Below are 10000 nucleotides of genomic sequence, written 5' to 3'. Positions count from 1 at the left end.
AATAGATGATGTAGGTAGAAGTGCAGGTGAAGGGGTCGGTGATGCGATAGGGTCGATGATGGGTGCCAGTGAGGAGGATGGTGTTGGAGAGGTAAGGGCAAATGCGGCAGCGTGGGCGGGAGTAAGGGAACGAGCCAGGTTGGGAGGTTGGGTTGGTGAAGAAGCTGTGGACCAAGAGGTCTTGTAGGTTGTGGGCTCGTTTGAAGGAGGGGAGGGGTCAGTTAGGGAAGATGTGTGAAGTGGGGGGGTCGGACTGGAGGCACCCGAAAGCTTGGAGAATGGTGCTTTGGAGAGGTAGGGTGGTGGGATGGTACGTGAGGGGAAAAGGGAGGCGGGAGATAGCAGGGTGGGCTCAGGGGAAGAGAGCAGATGCATGGTTCATGGAATGTGCTCTAGCAAGGGCGGTGTGGATGGTGGTGAGGGGATATCCCCGTAGGATGAAGCCATGAATTGAGACTGAGTCTCAAAGTCATGGTTGTCACTACAGAGCCTGCGTAGATGGAGGAATTGGGAATAGGAGATAGAAAGCTTGGCGTGTTTAGGGTGGGAGGAGGAGAAGTTGAGATAAGAGTGTGAGACTGTGTGTTTGTAGTGGATGGAGGTGGTAAGAGTGGAGTGATGAATGCTGACAGAAAAGTCAAGAAAGGGGACAGAGGTGTCAGAGATAGTGCAGGATGGAAGGATTTGACAAAAGAGAGGAATGAGTCAAGATGTTCGCGGGAGAATGAGGTGGCACTGATAAAGTCGTCAATATAACGGCAATATAGTTCGGGAGTAGGACCAGTGGAACTTGAGAATATTTGTGCATCAACATAGCCAACGAACAGGTTCGCATAGTTGGGGCCCATTCTCATTCCCATGCACCGACGAATTCCCATCTCCACATTTTCACACCTTCACACCTACATACATATTCTCTGTAAAAGCTGACTTTGGTATGAAGGATAAAGAGAAGTAATTTTGAAATGAATACAAAAATGTTTGTAAATATGAAATGTGTTTTAACGAGCTGACTGCTAGACTTATAAATTCCACCTTAAACAAAAGTCACCATGGAAAGAAAACAAAACTAAAAAATTAGTAACTGTTATAGAAGCATACTAGAATTATTGTGTCAAAGACAGTTTAATTCTATGGTTTGGTTTAAGACAGCAACAAAATGTAATGAATTTTCTTCTTATGAGAGACTGAGGCAATGTTGGAGCATCTATGGTGATCACTCAATATGCTTCAAATATCAGCAAAATTTCTCTCATACATTACAATCTTAAAAAAAAGTACCAGAAGACAAAATTGCTTTAGATATACAAATGGATTTGATAACAAGCCTTCTCATGGCTGATAGGGACCTAAATAACAACAGCAACTGCTACTACTACTCAACATCTCCCTAAAAGAAATCAATTATTTTACACATATCTGAAGGTTTACAACAGTTTTCTATGAATACAAGTGATGCCACTCACATTGACCAAACAACATCACAAATATAGCAAATATCTTTTACAAAGGTTTTCAAGATAAAGAATATTGTAAATTTATTTAATTTCTGAGTAAATCTAAAGAAAACATTTCGTAATAGTCAAAATTGAAGAAAAAATGTCTTTTGATGAGAAGTAGAGAAAATGTGAAGACTCATAAATATTTAGAATAATAATTATGAGATACATAACTGAAAGAAAGGAAGCTTTAGATTTTAAAAAACTGAAATTTTGGATTTTTATTTCACTTTTGTGATGGGTAAACTAAAACTGAAAAAAAACCCCACTATTTATTTATACAAAAAACACTCATGAACAATGTGACTGCTAATTAGAAACAATGAAATCCATGAAAAACATATCTAATATAATATTCACTGGCTTTCTTTAGTACTATGTATTGTGGAGAAAAGGTATTTAGTCAGGTTTATTACACTTGCTGTATAGTAAAAATGTACATAAATTCTAAACAAAATCAAAAGCAATTTCAATAGTAAGTTGTAGATTGTAGAGTTTGTAAAGTAATGCCTAAAATGGACAATTGGCAAACTCAGGCTGTGTGGAATCACTGTAGTCAACATTCAGTATGGAAGGCTAGTAAACATTTTCATTATCCAAATGTGTAAAGACAATTGAATACCTCAGTTTTTTAAAATATTTTCATTAGAACAAAATGATATCATTACTGGTATGTGAACATAAACTGAAATCTACACTTCAGTTTCTGAAATATTGTAACTATTGTATTGAATATAATTATTCAATACAAAATTGAATATAATTATTCAATACAAAGATGGAATATTTGTATCTCCAATAATGGAAGTATTTAAACAAGTATTTGATACTGAAAGTGTTTACAGTACTTATTGCCTTCCATACTGATGAGTGATGGCAGTAGTTATGTAGGGTCCTGTGTATTTTTATAGTACCCATTGAAACTAGATGGCTTTGGATGGAAAATTTTTGTGTAATTATCTATTATAGTTTTCAAAGACATATGATGGCACAATAGCACACTTTTCTACAACAAATCTAATTTTCTGAAACCTGAGATCAAATGTATTCCATCCACAACCATCTCAGCTTGTTTTCTATACTCTTTACTCTCTTTTACTCTTTCACTTGTTTCAGTCATTTAACTGCGGTCATGCAGGAGCACAGCCTTTAGTTGAGCAAATCGACCCCAGGACTTATTCTTTGTAAGCCTAGTACTTATTCTATCGGTCTCTTTTGCCAAACCGTTAAGTTATGGGGATGCAAACACACCACCATCAGTTGTCAAGCGATGTTGGGGGGACAAACACAGACATACAAACATATACACACATATACATATTTATGTACATATATATGACGGGCTTCTTTCAGTTTCCATCTACCAAATCCACTCACAAGGCTTTGGTCAGCCCGAGGCTATAGTAGAAGACACTTGCCCAAGGTGCCATGCAGTGGGAATGAACCCGGAACCATGTAGTTGGTAAGCAAGCTACTTACCACACAGCCACTCCTGCGCCTATCTAAAAGTATCTAAATCTATTTTGATTTCCTCAGAAGGCATTATATAATGTCTTTAAGCTTTGAGGAAGATTTTGCAACTATTTCTAGCAAGTTGAGGAAGTGTGCAGAGGTCTGCTTCTTGACTCATTTTATGTAATATGCTGTGGAAGATAGTGTGGTCGACTGTTCTAATGGTGATGTAATAGAAGCATAGTTGAATGCTGTTGCGGTGGTGTAAATGAATGTTACAGTAGGGCAATATATATAATATTGTGGTAGTGGTAACAGTACTACTACTATTACATCAGGGCAACAATATGACAAGACCATTACACTATAACTAAGTAATGTAAAAAATATTTTCTTCATTTTTAGCAAGACCACTCTGCTTTCTTGGCCCTTCAATATAGAGGGGAGAGAGAAAAATAAGTGCTTGTACTTGACTGATATTTAATAATAATAATAATAATGATAATAATAATAATAATAATAATAACAACAATAATAATAATCCTTTCTACTGTAGGCACAAGGCCTGAAATTTGTGAAGAGGGAACTAGTTGATTACATCAGCTCCAGTGTTTCACTGGTACTTAATTTATTGACTCTGAAAGGATGAAAGGCAAAGTTGACCTCGGTGGAATAAGAACTCAGAATGCAGTGGCAGAAGAAGCACCGCTAAGCATATTGCCAGCGTACTAATGATTCTGTCAGCTCGTCACCTTAATAATAAGTTTCAAATTTTTCCACAAGGGCAGCAATTTTGGGGGAGGGGATGAGTTGATTACATTGACCCCAGTGTTTAAATGGTACGTAATTTATCAATCCCAAAAGGATGAAAGACAATGTCGACCGTGGCAGAATTTGAACTCAGAACATAGCGACGGGTGAAAGGCTAAGCATTTCATCTGGTGGGATAATGATTCTGCCAGCTCACTGCCTTCAATAATAATAATGGTAATAATAATAGTAAACAGTATCCTTCTGCTAGTTTGATGGTTCAATATACAATAGCATAGTAAACAACAAATGACAAAATGTAAGTGAAATCTAATGAAAACGGGAATAATGAAACAATAGCACTAATTAAACAATTTTTGAATTAAGAGAAAATGAAATGAAAAGAGTACTACCATTTGTTGATGTGCCTTTTATATAAAGTACATACATACGTTTTATATACACACATATCAGAATGTGCATGAGAGAATATAAAGCAAGAATGGTAAAGATACCCACAGAGTAGTGTTCAGATAGAGGAGAATTTAAAATCTACTCTTTCATCCAGGGCAGGTGCCACTGGCATCAAAAGTTAGCTGAAAAATGATCTTCATTGAGCTGGTATGAAAATAAAAACAGATGAACATAAGTAGGCTTAATGCATACAATTACAGAGTACAAAATAAACAAAAGTAAATGAAAGGAATTATGCAACAGTTTTATCTAAACAGCTTCAGGAGCACCATGAATTATGACATAAACCACATTCAAACATAATAAAGATCCATGATGTTGTAGGTGTATGTTATAACCTAAGTTCCTATGGATTTTTTAGCTGAAACCAGGTAACACTCATCATACAAATGGATCCATACGAAATTATGTTATTACATATGCCTACAGCTTCATAGATCTTTATACTGTATGAACATAGTTATGACACAAGCCATGGTGCACCTGAAACAGCCATCAAGATAAGACTATTATACAATTCCTTTCATTTATCTTACTCCATACTCTGTATTTTGTATTCCATGTAAATATATATAATTAAGTCTGTGTACTTGTGTTTATCTGTCTTTCTACCTTATATATATATATATATATATATATATATATATATATATATATGCATGAAAGGTTGCTAAATGAAGAGAATGAATGGGAGAAAGAGAGTTTACCAACTGTTGACCCAACAGAGGGACCAGTACCTTGGTAGATAAAGCAATTAAGGGTATGAAGACAGGGAAAGCCCCCTGGCCCATCAGGAATCACTGCAGAGATGCTTAAAATATCTTGCGGTGTTGGCTATAGTCTAGTCACCTGTATAGACAACCAGGTGATACATGAAGGAGTCATACCCAATGACTGGTGTAGTAGCATCATAGTCAACTGCTACAAAGGTAAACGTGACGCATTAGATACAAATAATTACAGAGGTATCAAGTAATAAAAGTAAAGAAGAGGATCATAGTGCAACTAATTAGGGAGAGGGTCAGTCTAGATGAGATGCAGTTTGGGTTTGTGCTAGGGAAAAGCACTGCTAATGCTATATTTCTGGTAAGACAGCTGCAGGAGAAATACCTAGCCAAAGATAAACCTCTGTACTTGGCTTTCGTTGACATGGAGAAAGCTTTGACAGGGTCCCCCGATCCCTCATCTGGTGGTCAATGAGGAAACTAGTGATAGATGAATGTTTAGTGAGAGCTGTACAAACCATGTACAGGGACGCTGTCAGTAAGGTGAGGGTTGACGAGGAGTACAGTGAATAATTCTGGGTAGAGATAGGGATCCACCAAGGATCAGTCCTCAGCCCTCTCTTATTCCACATAGTTCTCCAGGCAATAACAGAGGAATTCAAGACAGGATGCTCCTGGGAGCTCCTCCATGCTGATGACCTTGACCTAATTGCTGAGTCACTATCAGAACTAGAGGAGAAGTTTCAGGTGTGGAAGCAAGGATTAGAATTGAAGGGCCTTAGAATCAACCTAGCCAAAAAAAAAAGTCTTAATATGTAGGAAGGCTGACAAACCACAAATCCCTTCAGCCCTGCTTGATCTGTAGAATAGGCATAGGTAGAAACTCCATAAAATGTACCCAGTGTAAGCTATGGACACATACGAGATAGAGCAATATCAAAGGAAGGCTAACTGGGACGATAAGATAGTTTTTGTGTGTGGCAAATACTCAGGAGCAATAAACACTGAAAACGTACAGAGAACAGCTTCTGTCACATTTCAGAGAGAAAAACTACAAGTAGCTGAGAGCTTCCGTTACCTACGTGACCAAGTCAGGAGGAGGGGAGGGTGCTCTGAAAGTGTAGCTGCTAGAATAAGAATAGCCTGGGGAAAGTTCAGAGAGCTCTTACCTCTGCTGGTGACAAAGGGACTCTCACTCAGAGTAAAAAGTAGACTATGATGCATGTGTATGAACAGCTATGCTACATGGCAGTGAAACACAAGCAATGACTGCTGAAGACATGCGTAAGCTTGCAAGGAATGAAGCGAGTATGTTCCACTGGATGTGTAATGTCAGTGTGCATACATGACAGAGTGTAAGCACCTTGATAGAAAAGTTGGACTTAAGAAGCATCAAATGTGGTGTGCAAGAGAGATGACTGCACTGGTATGTCATGTGTTGTGAATGGATGAGGAGAGCTGTGTGAAAAAGTGTCACATCCTAGCAGTTGAGGGAAACTGTGGAAGAAGTAGACCCAGGAAGCCCTGGGATGAGGTGGTGAAGCATGACCTTCAAGCATTGGGCCTCACCGAGGCAATGATAAGCGGCCAAGACTTTGGAGATATGCTGTGCTTGAGAAGAGCTGGCAAGCCAAGTGAGATCACAACCGTGGCCTATGCCAATGCTGTACAACCAGTCCATTTAAGAGTACCCTTCAATCATTGGACAATAAACTATGCTTGTGAAGACCTGTTGAGGCAAGTGCAATTGCTGTTGTGGCTGATGACAGTACCGCCTGATTGGTACTCATGCCACTGGAACATTAAAAGCACCATTCAAGCATGATCGTTGCCAGGGCCACTGACTGGCTCCCATGCCAGTGGTACGTAAAAAAAAGCACCATTCAAGCATGGTCATTGCCAGTGCCACCAGACTGGCTCCTGTGCAGGTGGAAGGTGAAAAGCACCATTTGAGCATGGCCGATGCCAGTACTGCCTGACTGGCCCTCGTGCCGGTGGCACGTAAAAGCATCCTCTACACTCTCGGAGTGGTTAGTGTTGGGAAGGGTATCCAGCTGTAGAAATTTTGCCAGGTCAGATTGGAGACTGGTGCAGCCTTCTGGCTCGCCAGCCCTCAGTCAAATCGTCCAACCCATGCCTGCATGGAAAGCGGATGTTAAACGATGATGATGATGAGGATGTATACGTACATACGTACATTTATACATATATACATATGCATATGTGAGCACAAGATGTTACAAAACAGAAACAACAAAAAATACGAAGTACGGGGATATGGAATAAGAACTTTTTTTTGCAAGTAACGAAAGAAACAAATGGAAAACAAGACAAACACAAAGAACAACCCTTCATCAGTGAATAGCTAGAAATACGGATGTGAAAAACAGCTGACAACTGATGAAGGGTCGATCTTTGTGTTTTTTATCTTGTTTCCCATTTGTTTCTTTCGTTGCTTGCAAAAAAAAAAGTTCTTATTCCATGTCCTCATACTTCGTATTTCTTGTTTATGTTTTGTGACGTCCTGTGCCCACATATACATATACATGTAAGTATGTACATATACATATGTATATATGAATATAAATATATATTATTTATATTGTTATATGATCGAACGCCATGCATCCTTTTCCAAGTAAGTTTTATCTATACACACACACACATATATATATATAACTAGAAGCTGGAGTAGGGCCTGAGTCCCACATGCAGCACTTTAAGCCCCACTTTATCTATCAAAAATGAATTCTTCTTTTAAAATCAGTCTGGAATATGCATGAGAAGAAATTTAAAAAAAAATATCAGCTTGGACCCCATAAAAACCCATGAACAAAACAAAAACATAAATTATTCATTTAAAATAAATGAAGGGAAAATTATAATCATATGTTTGTGACTCGATAAAACAGTAGATGAACATGGTGGTGGTGGATATATAAGACAAAGAGCAAGGAGGCTGTAATGTGTAGAATTAGTTTAGAAACAGAATCAACAAAGAACTTACATGGTGTTCCATTAATGGTGGGTGTCAATATAGTGCTAGATGCCCGAGTGATCATACTTTTACGCTGAGCTGTCCCTGAAGAGGAGACTGAGGACAATTTGGTCTCAGCAGACTGGCTTGAAGGAGAAGCAGACAAAGTGGCTGATGAGGCAATGTTGCCAGCGGCAATGACGGTTTGGGAAGATGTCAACTGGGATGCTGGTGAGCTGATGTCAAGAGCTATATACAACAGTTAACAAAGGAGAATTGATGAACTGCTGCACACAACAACAACATTTATAAGGGTTCAATTTACAATGAAAGATAAAAGTAAAAGCTGCTGTCATTTGAGAGGTCATTCCATTGGAATAAACTAGTAATATACTAAGAATAGGCTAGTAACAAACTCACAGAATTCAGGGGAAAATTTCAACTGACAAATAATCTACAGAACATTTTGAAGTGTAAACAATTTATTCCTCAACTAACTCTTATCAGTGACACTATACATTAAGTGGTGCCAGCCAAGTTGACTATTAACTCATGTTGACATATTAGCTCTCACACACACACACACACACACACACACACACACATACACACACACACACACACGTATATACACATCCAATCTTTATCACTTATCATTTCTTATATTTGTGTTAGTTAACTGAGTGCAGCCATACTGGGGCACAGATTTGAAGGGGTTCAGTCAAAGACTCAATCCCAGTACTTATCTTCTGCTTTAAACATAATACTTATTCTATCAATCTTCTTTGCTGAGCTGCTATCTCACAGAGATGTAAACAAACCAACACTGGTTGCCAAGTGGTGGTGGGAGAACACACAAAGACACACTCATAGATACACACACAAACATACACACACACATGCATAAATACTGTGGGCATTTTTCCGACTATCAAATCCACTCACAAGGCTTTGGTCAGGCTAGGACTATGGTAGAAGACACGCAATGTGCCATGCAGTGGGACTCAATGTGGGAGTGTATGGTTGGGAAGCAAACATCTTACAACAGCCACACCTGCACCTTTTCATCTGTATGTATTTATATATTTGTGTGTATGTACATTTAGATATTACATATAAACAGCTATTTTAATATTTATTACTTTGTATTTTTCTTATAGATCTTTTAAGTGTATTTTCTAGAGTGTATTTTTCTATATGTGACTGGATTTTCATGGATGAGTTCAAGCATTGTGGTTCTTTTCTCTAAATTATATATATATATATATACATATATATGTATATGTATATATCTCCCCCATCTTTCTCTAATTCCCTTTTTCTCCCCTTCACCATTTTCTATCTGTCTCTCTCTATCTCTCTCTCTCTCTCTCTCTCAATCTCTTTTTCTCTCTCTAGTTGCTCACATAAGACCATCGTCCATCTTTCTTTCCCTGCATGATATTCTAATGACTGTACGTCTTCTATCTCTCTCTTCTATCTTTCCAAAGAAAATATTCCCCCAGCATTCCCTATTTTCCTCTCATTCTGGTCTAATGACCTTCCCTGTTTGTTTTTGTTCAGTTTCCTTGTATATCTCCATTGTCCTGTTTTTGTTCCCAACTTTGACTCTCCATAAATCCAAAATGTCATTTTGAAATTTATGGCAGCAACTGTCTTCGAAGACTCATATTGTTGTTGAATACTTGAAATGAGGAGTAGACAGACAGCCAACAACTGCTGAACAACCGTTCTTTGTGTTACGTATCCTGATTTCCATCTTTTTCTCTCATTGCTTGTGTATTTAACTCGTTTGTTTACACAGTTGCTCACGTCCTATACCCATATATATATATATATATATATATATATATATATATATATATATATATATATATAGATATAGATATAGATATAGATATATATTTATTATTTATATTATATATATCTATCTATCAGACATGCACTGACCGACAACAGAATGTTATAGTTGAGTCTACTGTGTCTAACAATATATGCCTAGGCTGCAAATGAAAGTGTAAGAGGACCATGGCCACTTGTGTGATGATTGCATTTTATTGGTTAATTTTCAATCATCATCAATGAATGAGTAATAGTTTGGCAAGCAGCCGTCTTCAAGAATT

General features: G+C 37.9%; 1 protein-coding gene across 1 annotated transcript in view; it reads right to left on the bottom strand.

Annotated features, from left to right (window-relative positions):
- LOC106871234 (myotubularin-related protein 13) overlaps positions 1 to 10000 on the bottom strand; it is a 134519-nt gene that overhangs the window by 57025 nt on the left and 67494 nt on the right. The window contains exon 11 of the mRNA XM_052967744.2: positions 7908 to 8126. Coding sequence (XP_052823704.2) covers positions 7908 to 8126 — 219 coding nt within the window. The remainder of the gene's footprint in view (positions 1 to 7907; positions 8127 to 10000) is intronic.

Source organism: Octopus bimaculoides, chromosome 5, assembly GCF_046866305.1.
Source record: "Octopus bimaculoides isolate indiv1 chromosome 5, ASM4686630v1, whole genome shotgun sequence".
NCBI lineage: Eukaryota > Metazoa > Mollusca > Cephalopoda > Octopoda > Octopodidae > Octopus > Octopus bimaculoides.
This window is presented reverse-complemented; position numbering and strand designations above follow the sequence as displayed.